This window comes from Cloeon dipterum, chromosome 4 (genome assembly GCF_949628265.1).
Source record: "Cloeon dipterum chromosome 4, ieCloDipt1.1, whole genome shotgun sequence".
Lineage (NCBI taxonomy): Eukaryota > Metazoa > Arthropoda > Insecta > Ephemeroptera > Baetidae > Cloeon > Cloeon dipterum.
The window spans coordinates 6,214,664-6,236,182 of NC_088789.1; the positions used below are offsets into that span (position 1 = coordinate 6,214,664).

At 42.2% G+C, this 21,519-nt stretch overlaps 1 protein-coding gene across 2 annotated transcripts in view; it reads right to left on the reverse strand.

Moving 5' to 3' along the window:
* The window catches only part of LOC135941785 (homeobox protein araucan-like), a 43,657-nt gene that overhangs the window by 13,593 nt on the left and 8,545 nt on the right, over positions 1-21,519 (reverse strand). Inside the window, exons 1-3 of one of the 2 annotated variants that reach the window (XM_065487515.1) lie at positions 19,332-19,689; positions 16,525-16,794; positions 6,213-6,325 (exon numbers count right to left, since the gene is read on the reverse strand). In XM_065487515.1, the coding sequence (XP_065343587.1) occupies positions 6,213-6,325; positions 16,525-16,794; positions 19,332-19,385 (437 nt within the window). In that variant the 5' untranslated portion in view covers positions 19,386-19,689. Of the gene's footprint in view, positions 1-6,212; positions 6,326-16,524; positions 16,795-19,331; positions 19,690-21,519 lie in introns of those variants that run through there. The other variant, XM_065487514.1, reaches the window with a different exon arrangement.

Consider the following 21,519-nt stretch of genomic DNA (forward strand, 5'->3'; position numbering starts at 1 on the left):
TTCCTTCATTCTCGCCAGCAAATCACGCGGCCCAGCTGCAGCCAGCCTTATTTAAATCCCATCCGAGAAGGAGATAACAATGAGGCGATGAAACCTGCTTTTTTAAATGAGAATTTAAGCAGAATTTATGGGTGTTTGAGGCGCGGTCGAGAATCGGGAATGAGAAGAAGCAGCATTATAGTGGTGTTTATTTTGGAATTAAACGCTGCTTATAACAGATTATAAGCCGCAAAGGAGGATCATCGAGACTGTGCAAAGAGGTGTGAGTTTCACTCCCCAAGGATCGGTTTCACGCAAATGGACAACTTGTTTCCTTGCAAATATAACCTAGATTTTGTGGAAAATGTAGTCGCAGGGGAGTGTTGATTGGCTTAGAAATTTCCAGCTTTACCGTATATAAATTTTTATTTGATTCTGGCGTGGTGCCACCTGCGCTGACCATATAGCGATGAGCATCAACAGGAGGCGCGGCGGTGCACAATTTTCCCGATTTTTTCACACTGTGCCGGTCGCGGCAGCCGTCGCGCACGACACGCAATCTGCGAATCGCAGCAGCATGAAATAATAATAGTCTCATCACGTTTGTATGCGGCATTGTAAATGTTTATAGGATGAGTGTGAGTGTGTGCTGTGCGCGCGGACAATATTCAGCAGTGAAATTCGCACTGCACACGCGCGCGCACGGTGCCTCGGCGCTTTTCCTCTTTTATTCGCAGCCCCTGCCTTACAACAAAGTTATATTGCAACACGTTTTATGGGAAAATAAACTCGCTCTAAATCCACGTGCTCTTTATTTTCCTCTCTCTTTTCCAAACGGTTGCCATGGCGACTCGGCGGCTCGCGGTGCAGCCTCGGAATTTTAAGTGCGCGGCGCCGGCCAGAAACACCGCCAGCCAGACACACTGCGCGAATTTTCCTCCGTGCTTGAAAATTCTATGGCTGCTGAATAAGAAAGTAGTGGAAAAGAGGCGAGAGATAAATTTTCACGACGCGCGCGGTAATTTCAGCCGGCGGCCATGTGATTGCATGTGTTTTCCACTCAGGCTGAGTGCCCAGTAAAAAAGCCCAGACCTTTTCATTACTCCGCGCACAAACTCGAAAACAGGAAACAGATGCTGTAATCAAGCTCGATTGGGCCGCTCTTTATAGCTAATTTTGAATGAATTGATAAAGGTCGGGACGAGAAGTCAGCGTCACGCTTTGCCGAAGGATAAACCAGGAACAATCCGTGCTATGTTTTTACTTTGAAACTTTTTTTGCTTCTCTTTTGAATTTAGAATCTGCATATTTATTGTTATCCATCAGGAATTTTCCATCTTAAATTATACCAAAGTAGCATACCTAATCCTTGATTAAGATACTTATAAATAATCTTATTCTAGGATTCTAGGTGATTTTTAAGCAAACTAATGCGCCCAAAAATTTATAATCAGTTGCATTATTTTTTTCTTTGGGTTTATTGCTATTTTTTATCCATAATTTTATGACGATTTATTTTGCCTGCTTTTTGTAACTTTAATTTATCTTAGGAAATGAAAAAATAAATGATAGCAAAATTTTAAATTTAATTGTTCAAAAACCATATTGAAAAACACTTAGATTTCAATATTAAATTGAAATCTCAATATGGCACAAAACAAACCTCTTGAGATACTTCCGTCTTTAACATCCCCTGAGAGCAGGGGGTGTTGTGTTGGCTGAGTGATGCATATGTTCGATATTTCCCTCTCTCTCTCTCTATACTCCACACGGACCGACCGACGCACAGTACGAGGAAAATGCGACGGTTGCTTGGCAACACTTGCCGGCCGCACTGCCAACGACACACACACTATGCACTTGATTGGCGCCTACTGCGCATATACGCCGCTAACATTCACAACATGCATGCGTTGCCAACTAACAAATGCAGCAGCGTGTAACCTATTTGCCAATTGCCGGTCTTATCGCGCAATTTGAATGAGGGGATTTGTCGAACAAGAAGTAGTGTAATTATTTTGCACCGTGTCGCATTTGTTCAACATGGATGAAATCACGACGGCAATTTTCCACTGCGAATGAGGAAAATTAAAAGTCGTAAATCCGCTCCAGCAATCCGCAATCGACAGAGTTGACGTCTTTAATCATATGATTGCTCAGAGTGACTGCTTGACACGAGAGTGCCAAAATAAATTATCGGTCCGATCTAGGAGCCAATTTATTGTTACGAAAGCAGTTGTTACAAAAGCGACGGAGCGGATTGTTGTGCGGGACTGCCTAACGTGCAGGCAGCTTGGAGGTGCAGCGATCGAGCGGCGTCGCAGCAGGCACAAACTAGTAAACCGGTTCTAAAGGTGCTGGCTGGCTGGCTGTTGAGCGAGCGAGCGAGATAACAAAATTCAGCCTTCAGAAACGGCTCTCGGCGCAGACAACTGCCTAACGAAGACACTTTCCAATCCAGCTTTATGAAAAAGGGAATGGCCGAGCTGCCAGCCAGCGAGCCAGCCTGCCCAGCCAGCCAGTGAGAAAATTAAAACACCTGCATTATCATGAGAGCGACGAGAGAGCGAAAAGCCGGGCAAAATAGAAGAAGAAGAAGCAAGTGTGAAACCTTTAACTTTTTACAGCCCGCGTGCGGTAATTAATGAGAGCGGCACGCAAGGCGTTCTTTATTAGTTTTATCATCTCCGCGTGAGCCGCCACCAACACTCGCGCTAACTTTCGCTGCGGATTATTAATTAACAACTCGATAAAAAGCGAACGCAAAAAAGACAAAGGTGCAGCAGATAATAAATCCTCCCTCTCCGCGCACGGCGCGAGGGGTGCGCGGACGCGGATAGTTTTTTGTGAGCATCCCGCCGGAAAAGTTTCAGGCAAATTTCGCGTCCCATAAAAGGGTTGCAAGTTTGTTTGCTGCAGGTTCGGCCAGCGCGTCTAATAAAGAAAGGCCATTAAACTGTAAACATTACATGCGCCCTGCGTGGTGGTGCGGATGCGAGCGGGTGTCGGGTGACCGGCATGTGCTGCGCCGATCCGCGAGAAAGTCACGCGAGAGACCGTGCGCTGCTCCTGGCCGCAGCAGGTGAAATGGCCGAAAATGTGTGTGTAAAAATCGTAAAATGAAACAAAAAAACGGCTGGATTCTCTCCGGCCGGAAGTCGGTGCGCGAAAAAGCGGCAAAAACACGGAGAGACGCATGCACAGCACATGCAGAGATGTGTTGTGTAGAACAAGAATTGCTCTTTCGGGGACAATTAACGAGCGGAGCGATGCGTTTAGCTCTGTTCGTCTGTAATTAAATAATTAAACGGCAAACAAGCAATTTTGCTCGGCATTTAAGAGGATACTTTTATCTGCTTACATCGGAGACACCTAACATACAGAATGATGGAGTTTGTCGCGGCTTGAGAGAACTTTTCATTGTGTTTATCTTTGAATTTATGTTCATGGAAACAAGCATTCGCGAAAATCTGCTAAAACTTAATTAGCACCCTTGTAGGAAATTCTCACAGAAACGCGTTAAAAACAAGAAATCTGTTTCTTGCTGCGTGTTTCTAAAGATGATATATCGTGTCAAACTACCGGTGACCCCAAGGAAAAAAGCAAACGCTTCCAATTTGCGGAAATCCGGCTGTTTTTCTTGGAAATCGCTCAGCAAGTTTAATGTCTGATAAAACAAAGGATAATAACTAGAAGGAAATAAAGCCTCTATCGGCCAGTCTCGTCCTTTTGGGATGATCCCTGCTTCGGTGCGCGCCAGGGATGTGTGTTCGTGTTCCTCCCCCTGCCTACATCCATAAAGCCGGGTGCTCTAGCTGCTGCTTTCGCAATCAATATGTACACAGGCCATTTTGTCTTGCAACGTGTGTGTGTGTGTGTGCGTTGTAGGCGGAAGGAAGGGAAACGGCATATTTTACGAGATGTTCTAGTCGACGCCGCTTTTAAATAAAACTACCCGCTGCTCTTTCCCTGGCAATGCTCTTAAGTGTCAGCCGGCGAAACTTTTTCCTTTGCCTCCGCGCGCATAAACCGCAAACTTTTCCTCCCGCGCGCACATCTTTTTCGCTCTCCGGCGGCAGTGGCGGCGGCCTTTTGTTTTGAGTGTCGCTCTTCAGTAGATTATTCCGGAAAATTTTCTCGCTCGCTCCCTCCCGAATGGCACGAGCGGCCGACGAGCCACCGGCGTGTTTAATCAGGGGCGGAGAGATTCTTTTTTATACAGAAAGTGCTCAAACAAGATTAATCGAGAGTGAACGAGCGCTGTGGTTTTGTAAATGCCGTCGAGAGGGTTGTTCTGCGCGTCGATAAAAATTATCTGGCGTGTTCTTTTATCACGTTTCGAGTGTATTTTACACTCAAAACGCATTCCACAGCCTTATCGGCGTGCATTAGCGTTCATTTTTAATGAGGATTTACATGATACGTGATTGCAAATTGCTTCTTAATTGCTCAAGTGAATTTTCCCTAAAATATGCAGAGCTGATAACGAGAGGAAGGCGTGTCCAAGTAGTTTGCCTTCAAATTCCTGGCTTAATTAGATTAAAATCGATTAGGAATCTTGATGAACTATTTTTTAAAACTGCGTTCTGAAATTTGGATGGTTTGTTTTTACGTAACATATATAATTGGCTCACAATTATTTCCAAATCAATGACTGAATTTCGTCGGAGTGTCATCCCTTTAAACTATTCATCAAATAAACTTTACATTTTATTATGGGGCAAAAACAAATTTATTTAGTGGGGATTGATATTTTTCAATTTCCTTTTCTTAATCGTTTGGATGATGGTAATGCAACGCATCAGCTATCAAATCGGGAGTAAAATTTGAAATATGGTTACACTTGTAAACCAATAAATATGTAAATTTTATTAATTTAATTTTGAAGGAACTCGAGATATTTACAGCACAGTTAACGAGCACCGCACGGTGTCAAGTAGCAGAAAGGTATAATTTTTAAATCCAGCATCCACAATCTGCCGATTCGCTTCTCATTTTGAAATCCAATTAGCATTCCGTCCGCACTTTGCGATTGCGCGACATAAATCAAGCGCTGGTTGTCGCGGCGCGTGCATATTAATCGCGCCATTTCAATGTCACAGCCCGCATATTACCCAGTCACTGGCGCACATGAAAATCGAGCCCCTGATCGCAGCAGATCAGCCTTCGAGGGCTTCTCTGCATCAAGGATTAAACCATTTGCGCGTCAGCAGCAAATGAGCCCGCTCATTTCATTATTTATACGCGCGCGTCTAAAATTTCACCCGAAGAGCCATTAAAACCGATGCCAATGCGCGCAGCCCGGCTCGCACGAAAGGGTGAAATCGTATAAATTCGATCGTGTAATTCCTCCGAATTTCGCGTCCCATTGATTTTCCGGCCGGCAATCGGCATATACGTACGGGCATGCAGGGCGCGGTGGCAGCGGCGGGGCTGGAGCACCTGCTGGCGGAATAGCGTCGCAGCCCCTCCCCCCGAAATGCAGATTAAAGTGACGTCACGCCGAGGGTTAATCCCACGGCAGATTTCAGTCGCGCGCTAAAAGCGCGTGGGATACATTTCAGGGCGTCATTATCATCAGCAATGTGTGTGTGTGTGTGTGTGTGTGTGCATCCCCCGCGCGACGAACGTGCACCCTCGCGATAGGGGTGAAAATAGCAGCGGCAGTTTGACTTTGGCAAACACTTTGCGCTCCCAGCGGACTCGGGCGATGCATTCCACCCCCTTATTAAAACACTTGACAATTCCATTCAGGCTGACTGATAGTGTATAGTGCGCGCGCGGAGAGTGAGTTAGCAAAGCCGGGGGAGGCCTCCAAGGGCGGCGAGCCGAGGATTTGTTTTGCCAAATTAAGTGATCGAGGCCTGGCTGTTTGTGCAGCGGCCTCATTTGATTTCAATTTGAAACTCCCCGTCGTAAATTCCGCAAGCCTTATTAGCATCGGCGTCTCGGTTTATTTATTTCGCCTCATATTTATTGCGTATATGTTCCTTCGGTCGCATTAGGCGAGAGAGACACACACACACCATTCATTCAAGTCAGCATAAATTCGGCGCGCGCGAAACACGACTCCTCGTCTGACGGTGGATTTATTTATTTATTACGAAGCTGCCAGAAATTGCAGCGGGGGCGCAGATTTCTTTTCTATGTGATAAATATATTAAGAGGCGAGAGCGAAATGCGCGGATAAAACAAAACAGGGCAGAGAATAAGAGAGAGATCTGGTTACTCACGCGTAGGCGAGGGAAGTGTCGTATGGATGGTAATAGCTGGTCGTAGGCTGCAGCCCGCTCGACCAGGCCACATCGGCCACCGCCGTTGAATCTTTTAGGCCATAGTGGTTACCCTGAAAACAAAAACAAAATCAAGTCAAAAATGCTGATTTCAAAAGGTTTGATTATTTTTAGGGTATGAGGATAGTCGGTTCCTTTTATGTCTCTTATTTCTTTAAGTAATATCCTATCACATTCCTTAACCTTGGGAAATATTTCAAACCATACCGTCCAATCCATAGAACAAAGAGAAACCCATTATAGAACAGCAGTCACCCCTTTGAAAAATAGCTCGCTTAATTCTTATACGCTTGTCAAAGACGTACTGTGTGAAATAAACAAACCATTTAATATATTTGTGTTCTTTTGTAAATAATGAAAGGGTGAAGCCATTTCAATCAATCAAAGGCCAAGGGGGTTAAAATCTTTTAACCCGGGTTGAATAGAGTACAATACCAATACCAAGGTTATTACCTTTGTTTTGGTTCAATAAAAGGGAAATAGCAGCTTTTTGTCTCTCTTCTCTAGAGTTATTTTAAGGACGAATTATATAACACGCTGACTAACAGCGGAGCGCAATTCCAGTGGTTGTAAAGCGTGCGTGTACCAATCAATGGATTGTCCCAAATTGAACATGTGACACGCTTTGGTCTTGTTGTGAGCACGCCAGATTACACGAATGGTTTCCCAGATTGGGCCTGAGCCTTGGTAATCCTATCCGAAAAAAATACACAATATAAAATCGCTCGACGCGTCACATAATATGCGAAACCGGGAAGCCGTATAGTCAGTCGCATCGCACGCGCATTAATGTACGCGGAAAGTGGCACATACCCTGCTTGCAAAGCTGGAAAATTCTTTGCGCGTGCTGTGTGTAATTATCGCACAATATCAATTTATATGCGACAATCGGCTCATCCCCGCCGCCAAGGCTTGTGTAATCTGCGGCAAGCCGTACAAAGTTCTCAAACGGCAAAATGGTGGGTTGGTTTTTAATTAGCAATAATTGCAGGTTGGCTGCGGCGGCCGGAATTATACAGTCTCGCCGAATGGAAACACGTACGACGAAAAAGTCACACACGGACGGAAAATAATGCGATTAGATGGCTATCGTCTCATTTCCCTTGTTAACAAAACACAATACAACTCGCATACAGTGTGTTTTGTATGTGTGTGTACAAAGTTATGATGTCAAATCGGCCGAATGCGCTGCCAACAAAACAACTTTTTTTAATATACACATGTAACGGCCGGCTATCACGCCACACGAATATTATCATTTGGGGCTTTTCGGCCAGGCCATTTTCATCCGTCGCGGCGCAAGTCGAATTTGGCGATGCAGGCTCGATAGGCGGCGCAATCACCATGTCGTATTTCATGTTTTTGATTACACCGAGAACACGCCCGGCTCTTTGTTTCCTAATGAGCCGCGCGCAATGACAAGTTAATATACACCCAATGCGCGCTGTTTGTTTCCATGTTCGCTCTAATTTTTATGGGGGAAATCATGCAAGAGCCGCGCGTAATTTCGTGTGTGTTGAACATGCTGCCGCGCTGCATTTTATTACGCTGCCGCACGTATCGCCAATAAAACCTAATTAAATGCACTTATTCTCGCGCTGCAACTTCATTCTCCGAGTATGTAATGACCGAGATTATTGGCGTACAATAATATTATTAATAATATAATATGCCGTGTGTTTCACCCGCGGTAATTGCGTGTCCCGTGCATATTAATGAGCAGACGGAGGCGTCAAGGCGGTGCAACGCGAGCTGGGAGAATTGCTATTTTCACTCCAATCGGCACGCTCTGATAGATCCAATCCAACAATACACACAGCAGGGAACCCTTAGATTTTTATCTATAACTTTTCTCTTTCCGTTTTGAAATCTATTTTAAATATATACATCCACAAGGTTTATCAGATATATTTTTTTCAAATAATCGTTAATTGTGTGGTAAGCCATAAAGGAGTATAACTATAATAAACCGTAGCTAACTCCTCTATTAATTTCAGATTCAACTGAATCATAAAATAGGCTCGGAAAACAAACAGTGGATAATTTAATTTTAAATGCAGGTTTTTTCTTGCAAACAAATTTGACCGGCGCTGCAACCAAAAATGGGATTACACAATTTATTTGTTCACAAAGCAGTTGCGACAAAACGCTGAAGCAGATCATAAAGCGAAATCGGTGCAAGAGTTTCCATTTTACAATCCAAATTACAAGTTGGCAAATTATCTGCTCCTCCGTTTTACGTGGCGCGGATTATTGTTATTATACGGCTGCAGCAAAATGAGAAAGAGCAGAAAAATTAACTGTTTAATAATAATAGCTATAACGCGGCAATAAAACGTTTAGACTGGAGCTGAACAAAACGATTTGCATGCGAAGGTAAATACAGGCTCTGCGCGCGTGCAATAAAAACAGCGCCGAGCGCAGTTTTTCGGCGGTGCTTCTTTTTCAACTCTTTCTTTCTTGGGCTAGTCGAAAACTGCCTGTGTGTGGAGGGAGGTTATTCACTAATTTACGACACACACATTGCTGCCCGGTTATATTGCTGCCAATAAAGGGAAAGCAAACGGGCCACACAAGCAGTTTTGTGCATGAAAAAGAGCTTTATTGCGCGCCCCACACACACTCACGTGAACCTTCTCGTGAATTTAAACGAAAAATATTGCTCCCGAACATGTGGCGCCGCGGTGTCAATGCGAGAGCGAGTGCAATAATTAGGGTGTGTTTTAATTAAACGCGCCGGCAGCCGCGGGCAGGGGTCGCGCAGACATGTAAATGAAGTGCGCGCCGAACCAAAGGGGCTGCTATCTCTATTTATACACACTCACGCGCGTCCAGAGAGACACAAGAGAGCGGCTGTGAGATCGCGTTCGTTTCTCTGCCCTTGTTGCGCGCATCAGCTGGCCAGAGGGACGCAACCAGGCTCTCCTCCGGACTTGTCACTCGTCAGAGAGCGGAGAAAAGGGAAAGTCAAAATCGGCATTTGATAGTCACCTAAGCCGGAATACCGTGGGGGGTGGGTTATTTCACCATAGGCACTTGTGAGCGACAGCTGAGCTGTGCAGGCGGGAATTAATGAGTAGATAGTTGAAATCGAAAGCCGACAATGTGTGACTTAAACTCTCTCTTACCATGATTAAAATTTTATAGAAATATTTAATAAATTTAAAGTCTCAATTAGTACTTTGAAGGTTAAATTAATGGTCTTCAACAGCAAAAATTGATTATTTTCAATAGAATTACATGAAAAAATAGGCATACCTATACATCTTGACCCTTTTTGTGTATAATTGGTATTTAGCGCTTATAAGTCTAGGTGTAACGATTCGTCTCCCAATTAAAATAAGAATAAAAACAGATATAAATCCAATTTAAATAATATAATTTTTTCATTGTTAAACTCTTTACAATCCCTTCTCAAAATTCCAAAAGAGCATTAACTTTTTATTTCAAGGAAAGTGAAATCAAAATAAAGTTTCAGATATTTTAAAAATTTTATTTTGATTTTCCAGATTAAATTTAATGCCGTTATTTCTTCAACAAAAATTTGAAACTACTTTATGATGACGAAATAATCCTTCAAGGTCTTTCTGGCAAGTTGAAAAAAGCATTCAACTATTTCTTCACCTATACAACGAAACATTCCAAAGAATAATAGCATAACAATACGTTATTTCATTTCAAAACACATGTCACCAGAAAATTATATCTTTGGTGGTATTCCTATGACAAAATTGATAATGCTGATTAGCCCATATGCAGCAACAAACTGCACCCCAGCGAGGATCAAATCGACGACGTGAAGCGGCAAAGGAAGCGCGAAATTGCGCGGTGAGTGGTGCGCAATTAATTACTCCATTAAACCTGATTACGATCTGTATCCTGATTCTATTTATTACGGCATCGCAGACAGACGTGCCTTTGCCTTCAGCGCGCGCAATAAATAATTTCCAAGGCAAAAAGAGCAGCAAAGCCACCCCCGCTGGCGCTCTTAGGGGGGCGCAAAGTGGTGGAAACGACTCCCCATCCATCTTTTTCCTCGCCCCAGCTTTTAGCCCCCCTCGGTGGCAGCAGCGGCGGCGGCGGCTGCGAGATATATGGACCGACGCAGATTTATATTTAATGCCCCGGATTACTTTTATTATTATTGAGTCAGACGGCCAGACGTACTGCAAAGAAATAACGAGTGTGCATCGTGCTGTCGTCGCACTTTTTATTCAAATCGCATCCTCCACACTCATGAATATCTCTCAAGGTATTTTTGTGATTAATTAATGTCAGTTTCACGTCATTCGGTCATTTTAAAAGGAAAAAAAGTCTCAGAGAGCAATATAATTCGTCGCGAATTGCTCGATCGACATTATCAACGCGCGCAGGGGCTTAATATAATTAGGAGAGATTAAAAATTGATAGGCGCGCGGCGGCGTTTCTTCTCTCTGCACCGCTCATTGATGCCGCTCTCTGATAAAAAGCCAATAATTTGCGATGAGAGCAATAATTATCGAGTGCGGTGTGTCCCTCGAGTGTGTGATAGCGATGCGCGCCCGAGTAGAGAGCAAGATCATTTTGCTACTTCATAATTCGCACTCCTTATCAGGCCGACTCGTCTCTTTTTTATGGCGGCCGCTCCTTTCAAATTGCAAACACACACATACACACTCACCATCCTTCCTTGCGTCCATTGGCGCAGAGAAACAGAAAGAAAGAAAATAGTCGATTTGCCTATCCGCCGAGCGGCTTTAAAGCAGTGTGTTTGAGAGAGTGGAGTTTGCACTCCAATCGAGATTAGGAAAAGCACCTGTCCGTCGAGATTGCTTTGACACTAATGTGAACAGCCTATCGAGTGACGCTCTCAAAGTTTTCGTAGGAAAGCGTGTCTCCAACACCTAATGATTTGACACTTATTTTTAGCATATAGAATACCAGGAATTAATTAATGACTCGTATTTTTGTATTTTTATCTATTCGGCTACCTTTCTTTCACCGAGATTTGTTTGGCTACGCATCTGTGAATGCAATCTCATCGATTTTATTTAAACAATGCATGCATGTGTGTGTTGATGCATGAAATTGACAAACTGTGAGCGCACTTTGGCCTTATTATTCAAATTGCGTGGATCAAAACTGACTCATTGGGTGGACGGAGCTCATTATTTCACCGAGTACACTTCATTCTGCCGATTTTCGTGCCACACGAGCTTTAAAGCATAAAATAATACACACGTATGTGTGCGGTACGTTGTATCTAAACGGTGGCGGCGGTATGCCTAATACGAGGCTCATTAACTTTTTATTGTAACCCGTGTAATACGGCTCTGATAAGAGCAATTAAACACCACGCAACACACATAATATACAAGCTGGGAAAATGATGCTGCCTTCGCCCAATGATACGCACTACTGAAAAAATAGTATGCGTAAGTACATATGACTAAATGAAAAACTGAATCCGCAAAGCTAAATAATTTATTGAAATGAGAAGCTATAGCTGCGTCTCGGAATAATGAACGACCCGCGCTCGACATAATGTATAAAATATTTCGCCTTTTCCATCAGGGTCACGCGATCTCATTAGCATAAAAAGTCGAGGAGAAAAGGGCACGTTGGAGCTGCAAGTGTGTTGAAGAGTGTACATCACCCTACTTCTGTGTTATGCTCTGCCTAAAAGTCGCTGCTCTTTATCACTCCAAATATCACCTGTGTATTTACATAATAGATAAAAAAACGCGGCCGAAAATACATACACACACGATGTTGAGCAGATGTTTCCGTATTATGTAAAACTGCCCCAATAAAAGTTACGTGCCAGCGATCTCATGCTCGAAAAATTCTCCTAATATGCGCGTCAGCTTAATTTTCAATTTAACACACCAACTTATTAGCACCAAGCTTTTGAGACAATTAAATTTTATATTCGAACCTAGAGCCTCTGGATGCCTAATTTGCCAATTTTACCTGCAACCCGACTAAAATCACGAAGTAGAACGCGACGACTCTTCCACGAAGGGCAATTATAAAGCCATTTTTTGTTCATAAGACTCGCGAGCGCGCATTTAATTTCCATTTTTCTGCCCTTGAGGGAAAGCCAGGAGAAATGCGGTGGAAAAAAAATAAAAAATTAGAGACACGATCCAGCACGTTGTAGAGATTGTGTCCGTGATAAGAGGGTTGTGTCTATTGCACCAGCTGCTGCTGCAATAACGTTTCCAATTTTCGTACCTAAACTCCAGCATTTCCGCCGCTAAACTATAACTCCTTATCGAGCAACAGCCTTCCGTAGAGCGCGCGGCGGTTTCGAAATTGCCGTGAAATTGTCGCCGAAGGACGCTCCACGGCCAATCTGAGCGCGGCATCATTTTGCCGAGGCAATTTTTCTGCATATTATGAGCCGGAGATAAGCGCGCGCGTCTCTCTTTCTCATACAGGGAAAGCTTTTGGCCCCCTACAGCGCTCGGCCGCAGATAAACCGCGCAAAAAATGCTACTGTGTGCGCTGCAAAAAGATCTCGTTCGGCGAAAAAGCGACAAAATCTTTGCCTGGCGAAAAATTACGGCCCGCGAGGCGGAAACTTTTATTAAGCTGCGCGCATATTTCTCCAAAAGCCAATAAATATGTAACGTGATATCGTGTAATCTGCTGTGCTTTTAAAATAAAGTATACACACGTATAAAGATGTAACCGTAGACCGTTTAAGGGTCTGCTAAGCAATGTTTATTGTTTGCCGTGCGCACCGCAATATTTCAGCCGTCTGATAAAATAGCCGAGATTGTCAAAAGTCCAAGAAATTAAATGTAAGTCCGCGCTGCCTCAACCTCGCCTGAATTAAGATGACACGCACGGCCTCTTAGCGGGTGCTGCGGTGACGACATCGGTTTACACAACAGAGGAAAGAATCAAACAAAAATTTTTATAATCTTCACTATATACAAAATTGATACCTGTTTTGAAGTCTCCGTTTTTTGTATCACGGATTATATTGTAAAATCAGTATGCTACGCCAATTTAAAAATAAAGCCATAAAACTCACGAATTACATGTACCTCTCTACTCATTTTAAAACAAATAAAATAAATAAATAGAAAAAATTCTCTAAAATTTACTGCTGTTGTATATTAGCGAAATTTACAATTATTTCTTTGGACGTTGAACCCGATTGCCTTTTAAGTCAACAAATCCGGGCTCAATTCTTGAAGTGAATGCATGCTTAAATTTGCGTCCTGGCCAGCGCGGTCGTAATTGAAAGTTAATTACAAGCGAACGTTTTTCTTCCTTTCACAGAGCAGAGTGCGTGCGTATTGTTGTGTGCGGCGAAAAAGTGCGGCGGCCAACGCAGACAATGACATTGCTCTCGGTCAGGCAGCAAAACAATCGGTCGCAGCAAGTAAAAAATTAGCCGAGGCAGATAAGACAAAATAAACGCGCCGCCGCCGCCGCGCGATCGACGTTTTTGTCCTTTCCGGGATCAAAAAGAAAATGCCGCTCGCTCGCGCGCGCGTGCATTAATTAAATCACTCTTTATTAGATTTATCGCGGTGTTATTGTGCAGCGGCCGAGTTAGAGCCGACGAGAGAGAGAAAAGCAAAGTGCCCTGGGAGACACAATTTTTTTTCGCCGAAGAGAGAAGGCTAATGAAATTCCCTGTGCCGGGCGAGAAATGCCCACTTTTATATTACGATTATTAGCAGCCGTAATACGAAAGTGGCGCCATAACCAACACCGCACCAACATGGGCTTGTAATAATGCAGTGAGTGGTGCGCGAGTGCGAGAGAGATGATAATTATTTTCAATGCCCGGCAATAAAAATAACACCCTGTTAGTGCATACGACGCTGCCCTGCTCTCCCTTATTGCCTCGCGCACAAAACGATTATTACGTTTTCCAGCTAATTTACATATACGCCCAATTGGCCCGACAAGCGCGAGCAGGTCGAGAGAGAATCTATAACGCACACACTCTCGTCTGCGTATAGGCGCCGAGCATTGCGAAATTAGTTCGCACGAAAAGCAGTTAATACCTCCAGGACACATTATTCGTGTTCGGGAAATTGCTGATTCAAGCTGTATTTGCCCGTATGTGGAAATTATACAGGGCATTTGCAGGACCCTGGCGTAAAATTCAACCAAACAGGCTTTTTGGGACTGAGATTGATCCGATATTTTGGACTCGTCAGCATTCTGATTTACCAGAATCTATCAGACCCCATCTTAAAAAATTCGGCTAGCTCCGATGTCCTTAATCACTGAATTTTATTTGTTTTGTGCCATATCAAACAGAGGCCAATTCTATATATTTTACCAACGACAAGCCTTTTTTCCAGCACATTTTTCCATTTATTTCATTTTTTCACTATAGAGATTTAAAGTTAAACACTTGTGTATAGCATAGTTTTGTCATCAGAGCGTGAATTTGGCAATCAATAATTGAAGCAAAAATTATTTATACTAAAACTAGCTTATAGAAGACAATTGACAAAAATTGTCTCAATTAAAATGTCTAGGTTTCCAACTCTCGAGTCAGACAATATTTTAAGTTTATGGAGAAAATTAGTTGATGGAGCGTTAATATTGATAGCGCTTAAAGACGAAATATTGGTTTTATGAGCAGTTTTGTCAGAGGAAATTGAAACAAAATAGAATTTTATTCAATTCGCCTGCATTCTGGCAATTCAGTCGGTGTTTAGTCCTATATATATTCGATTTAGTTGTATTTACCCAAAATTTATATTTTCTTTAGGAGACGAAACTCTTTTTGAAATTGAAATTTCAATTTGCAGTAAGATATTTCAACATTAAATTGCTACACAGAGTTTACTGTTAGAGAAAAATCAAATGGATAAATTTTTGAGTCTATATTGAGCTTCTGTGCCCTTTGTTAAGGAAAAACATTTAGCTTCTATGTTCCTTTTATTAGACAAAAGGGTTGAAATATATATATTGACACATTAAGTGTATGTTCAGTGTATGTTTGCCTAAGCGATAGAACCAGATGAAAATCGTGAGCACTGCAATTTCTTGGTTTGTTGCTGCGATTAAGCAGCATGTTTGTCTGTCAGTCACTAATTAAAGCTCCGAAAATATTCATGAGGCAATATTTGAGCGCATTAATTGCGATCGGTTGTTGGCTTGTCGGGCGGGCGGGCGGGCTTGCAGCTGCGGTGCGGGTTGCTCAATTCCCAGGCACACTCACTCACCAACTCGTATAAACCAACAACTTGCCACATCATGCCTTTGATCAGCCTTGTAACAAGACTTAATACAAAAGTAACGACAAGACGAATCGCGTAATAATTTGCGCGCGATGCCACGTTTCGATGTTGCAGGCCGAACGAAACAGGATTGCACGTGAATTTATTTATTCGCGGCTGAAAAATCGAGTGCATCTCGCTGCTTTTATGCGACCGGATTGTGTTTGCAAATTGATGTTGCGGCTCTGCGGTTATTGAATATGCGGTCTCGAATGCGGCCCTTTCTGTCTGTCACGCGTGCGAGAGTGCCAATCGCAGATATAAGGCTTCACAATAAACGAGCGGCATTTTGTTGGAATTGAGCTCGAGATTAATTGCGAAAACCGTGACGAAATAATAATGCGCAGTTTATAAATTAAAAACTATTACCATCTTCATTTTTTTTCAAGTTTAAAAATCAAATTACTCTCTATTAATTTTCTGATTAAAAGGATTTGCTTAAAAATTTCTCATAAAAATAACATTGTAATCAAACTTGTTCAACTCTGCAGCTTTTAATATCCTTCGAAATGGGCTTTATTGTGTAAGTTATTTTATTTTTAGTTAAACCCTGCGCTTTGGATGAAATTGAAAAGTAGTATTTCCCAGTCTCTAATTATAAATACTTCTGTGTTAAATAGGCTGCACTTGAAACATTTCAAAATAATTTATATCTTTGAACCTGATCACATTCAATTAATTTTTTCAGTTTCACGATTCAAAGTACAATTTAGAGAGTTCCACCAGACTGACTCGTGTGCAATCTTTAATCTAAACATTATTTTGTATCGTTTGTCGATCTCCTGATCCTTGTCATGCAATATATATATCCTTATCTCTGAATATGAAATGCGCATAAAGGTTGTGCCTACAATTAAACCAAAACACGAGAGTAGAGAGCCCGAAAGGGATAAAAGCACAATGACTAATGACACAGCGTAAGCTTGTAAATATCGAGCTGTGCACTTTGGGAATCAATCGGTGGAGAGCGGATGATAAATGAAGCGCGTTGAAACAAAAGGGATGCTCACCAGGGGTGAATAGAAGGCCGAGCTGTCGATGCCTGAGTAGGGGCTTTGGTCGGCGGATGGGTATGTGGCGCCGTAGGTCGACAGTCTAGGGTAGGAGGAAAACAAGCGGGCGTCGTACTGGCATGAACACACGCTCTGTCCCGACACAGGGTCCACCACAATGGGCCGGCCACTCTCGCAGCACGCCGAGCCCCCGCCGTTGCCGCCGTGCGACGCCGACCCTGGGGTCCCGGGGGTCACGCCCGCCGTCGGCTGCCCGCCGACCAAAAGCTGAAACAAAAAATCAAAAATTTAAATACAGACAGGACTGGCACAAAAAGTTAACGATATTAACAGACGTAAAATACGGTTCATTTCAGTGTAAAGTCAATTTATCCAAACGATTTCAATAAGGTCATTTTAGCATCTCTTTGAAAAATATTTTTTTAAATCATTTGCAACCAGAACCTGAAAGCTAGTATTCAACATTTTAAGTACCACAATACAAGGCATTTTTATGCATATTTGAAATATGAAGAAATAGATAACAAATGTATTAGATCTTATAAAATTCAATATAAAATTGTACAGCTCTGTCAGGGGACTGGAGTAATGCATGAAAATTGGGTTTGCGCATACAAAATATACATAAGAATAAATTAAACTTTTAGAAATATTATTAAAACTTGAAAGAATAAGAATAAATTACAAAAAGAGTACTATTAATCAAACAAACTACAAGATATCAAATAAAGGCTTGACTTTTTTTGTCATTTTCACATACACATTTTGAAGAGAAAATAATAATTGCACGAACTATAGGTCACACAATATAGAAGCAAACAAACTTGAAGTCGACAATCAACTAACTTATTAATTTTGTAATTATTTTCTCTGAGGAATTTTTAAACAATTTCATTGCGTGCCGGGAATTATTGATAAAAATATAATCGTTTTATCTAAATATATTTTTCCTTGTTTTCCAGAAATTTTCAATGTAGTAGAGTTCCGTTTGAATGTAGTTTAAGTAAAATATATAATATTAATAAGCTTTATTTTCATGATAAAAGATTTTTGGTGCAAAATGTGCTACACCTGAGAAAACTGCGATGAAATAAAAATTTTCGTCTAGTGCGCGTTTTATAGAGATTTTCTATCTCTATGAGATTTTTTTGGAAATGGTTTGGTGCAAATTAGAAATTTAGAGTCAACATCTCTACAACTATAATGTTTGCTGAAAACCATGACACATGATCAACCTTTCTGATTGAATCGAATCTATAATAAATATACAGTGGTGTTTTATAAGCCCCATATATCTTCCAATACTCAAACCAGAGATATATACATTCAAATTAAAAGCCATCTCATTTATCTTCCTACCGGATTTATTGATTTATTATATCTTTTCTCTGAATTAAAATTGAATTTTGAGCATGATACTAAATTTTAATAAATAATATATGATTTTGCTTGTGGATGTCTTATTTTAATTTTTTTTAGAAAGAATTGTTTCTTACTTTTTATGTGAAACTCATGCGAGCTTGAAACATATTCAATGGAATGTTAATTTTCATATATTTCAAACATTATGTATTACAACATTTAAACTTGACACATTTTCAGCAATTATTGTCACAATATATAGGATCAACAAAAATTGAGCAATCAGACCCAATGGGAGCTTTGTCAACAAGGGCTATATACGGTATTTTTCGACTAAAAGAATTTTTTCATTGCCTCACACAAGAAATCCGGCACCAAGTTATTTCCTGACGACTGTGTGGAAAAACATTACCACAAAAGAACCTCCTGAATCGAAATATGATTGCGAGAAATGAGGCGAATGTGCCCCGTCGGGAGCCAGGGGATGCGGTCACCTGACCGCCCGCCAGCAGCCACCCGATCTCGCGGGTTGCCATGGAAACGGCGCGCTCTTTTCAGTGTGCGAGGCACGCGTTTCGAGAAAAGAAAAGATTTCGACCCTCAGCGTGCACGCTGTAATTGGCCGCTCGCGGCCGCCCTCAGGCGCCTTATTTTGTGTTGTTCCGCTAATTTTATAACAATCAATCGACCCTAAAAGAACCGAAACACCAGCAGCACATGATTTATTGATTCACAGCCGCACCTGCCCCGAGATGAACTAATTATTTTCGGAAACTGCTGCCGGCGGCTTCATAGAATCGCACACGAGACGAGCGACTTTCGTGTCTTCAGCGTGAGTTTGTTGACATCACGAGAATAGCGAAACAAAGAACGTGCAGTGGTGCTAATTGTAAATGAGTGTCGTAAAGCGCTAATTATCGCGTCGCGCGCGGTAAAAAATAACACGCTCGACTAATGAGTTGTGTCAATATTTTCTTAGCGCGCCGCAGCGGGGGTTAAGAGCAGCAAACGTATCAAGAGGCAGCTCTTTCATCTGTCTCTCTTGGCGCATTCCTACAATAATATTTATGGAGGAGCGGAGAAAATTACGAGCAGCGTGAAGAATACATTCCAATTTTATGCTACCACTTGCGACTTTTGACAGAAAATTTTGCATCTCATCAGTGGTTATCATTTCATCACGGTAAAAAAACAAGATTAACGTGATTTTAGCTAGCGGGGCAGCCATCTCCTGTTCCAATGAGTAAACAGGAAATTCCTGCATGCACCAGGAAGTACAGCGTGGACATTGAAAATTTCCTGTCGCGCGGCCGGCAAATTAATTATTACTACCTGACGGACATAATTGATAACAGCGTTTTTAGCAGCGGCACGCGATCTGCCCATTACTAATTTTAACAGCGAAAATTTTGGTGTAAAATACATTTTTGTCGAGTCTGTACCTGCGAGGTGGAGGACGGGTAGGAAGGGTAGCCAAACTGCGTGTACGGCGACATGAAGTTGGAACCCGAGTGCTCGTCGACGGAAGGAGTGGCGCCGCTGGCGGGCCCGGGCCCGGTGCCACTGCCACTGGCGGCGCCGTTACTGCAGTCCGAGTCAGACTCTGCCGAGTTGAGGGCTGACGGCCCCTCGGGCTTGGCGTCGCACTCGTGGGGATCAATTTTGAGGCCGTTCTCGCTGCTGTGTGTGCGTGGAAACTGAATGAAGGGTCGCTGCTACTTGCACATGGTCCCGCACTCGGCACTCACGGACACCTTCGCCCCAGACCGCTCGCTGAACGACTGAACGGCCGCAGCCTCTTGCACCCTCGCATCTCGGCACCCCTCCCCGTGGAGGGCGGAGCACCGGCCGGCAGCCAATCGGAGGCCGCGACCACGCCCGCCGCAATGCCCTCGAGAAACTCCGGCCAATCGGCGCCGACTAACCACCTGTCCGCGCGCTTTTTCGGCCCTGGCGCGTGTTCAGCGTGCAGCGCCACAGCTGCATCGGCCCTGACGCCGACGGCTGGCTCCTTGTACTTGATAAGCCTTGTGTGTTCGTGATAAACCGCCAAACGAGCGACGACACTGATATACACAGATACTCAAACAAGTGCTATACACTCATCTCACTCATTTACTTCTTTTCCTACCGCCAAATCTCAGCTCAAGTACCAAACATACTGTCCTTAACACTGATTTATAAATCAACACGGTGTTTAACCTGGAATCTGTCTGAAAAATCTTCCTCGTAATAGATCAAGAGAACGAAAACCTGTTAAATTAGCCTTTAACACGAATTTAATGTCTCTATTATTATATGGAGCACTTTCAATTCACGGAATAAAACATTGTACTAAAAAGTTCAAAGTTGAGGATGGTGTGTATGTTTGTAATGAATTACCGTGGCAAGGGAAACGATTTAAGAACTAATAAGAAACAGAAAGGAACCGACGAGCTTAAATAATTTTAGAAATTAGTCATAAAATAAACATTTAAGATACTGCAGACGTAGCAACTTAAGAAACTGATATAACCACCGTGTTGTTAAATAATCAATATCAAATGAAAATGCCGCACAATTCTAAAGATGTACTTATAGATTGATGCAATTAACAAAAGCTTCCAATCGGTGTAATCATTTTTAATGTAGAATAACCAAGAGCAAGCGTTCAAAATTACATTTTTAATGCTATATGTTTTTTTTATCAATGTTCAGGTTTATTCGTTCTATTTATGAAAATAGCATGCAATGTGCACGCTGTGCTTTTGAAAAGGCTGCATAAAGTTTTTCCTGGTAACTAATACATAATAGGGCGTCTTGCCCTTGCCTGAGGGGCAGAACAGCAAATTAATATAGTCGAACATTGAGCAGAGACACTGCGCGGGTAAATTTAGTTTAGTTTTGTGTATAATGCTTATATAAGGAGATTCTACGAAAACCACCTTTTTATACTCAACATCATTTTTCACCTTGTCCTCTTTTGTTAAAAGGTCTTTGCAACAAAAAATGTTTTTGCCTCCTATTTTTAATCTAAAGCTGCTTTCTGTGTCAATTTTGGTTGCCGCACAAGAGAATTTTTCTTATTTAGGAGAGCGCACACAGTACCTAAAATTTTCCATTCTTAAGCATTTGATTTGGTTTGTGAACTTGTATAGCACCATGTGTTCACAGTGTACTTCAGAGTTCTTTTGTAAACTTTGTATATAGGCTCCCGCAAGCTGTTTCGATTTTTCTTTAAATTACAGTAAATAAAGCCTAGTTGGCACAAAAGACACGAGGGTGTTTCATAAGAAATCAGAGAGAATGGATCCAACAAACAAAAACAAATCAGAAATCACCTAAAGGAGTTTGCTGTCACAACAAAGTATCCCTTTTTCATGAGTTTTCGTGATATATGGCAACTGAATGGTTTCTATCTCATATATGAGTTTTATAAAAGGATTCTCATTTCATATTGTAGCGGCTGGATTCGAGTTGGAGGAGCCTCAAATCAAACGAAGGGCAGTTTAACGTCCTCAATCTTTCATCTTATTTATTTGGACTTGTCGTGACAGTAATCGTAGGATTGTAGTACTTGAATAGAACCAATTTTGGGTTCAGTCAATCTGTACAAAATCCATTTGGATCAATCTCGGACAGTCTCTCCAA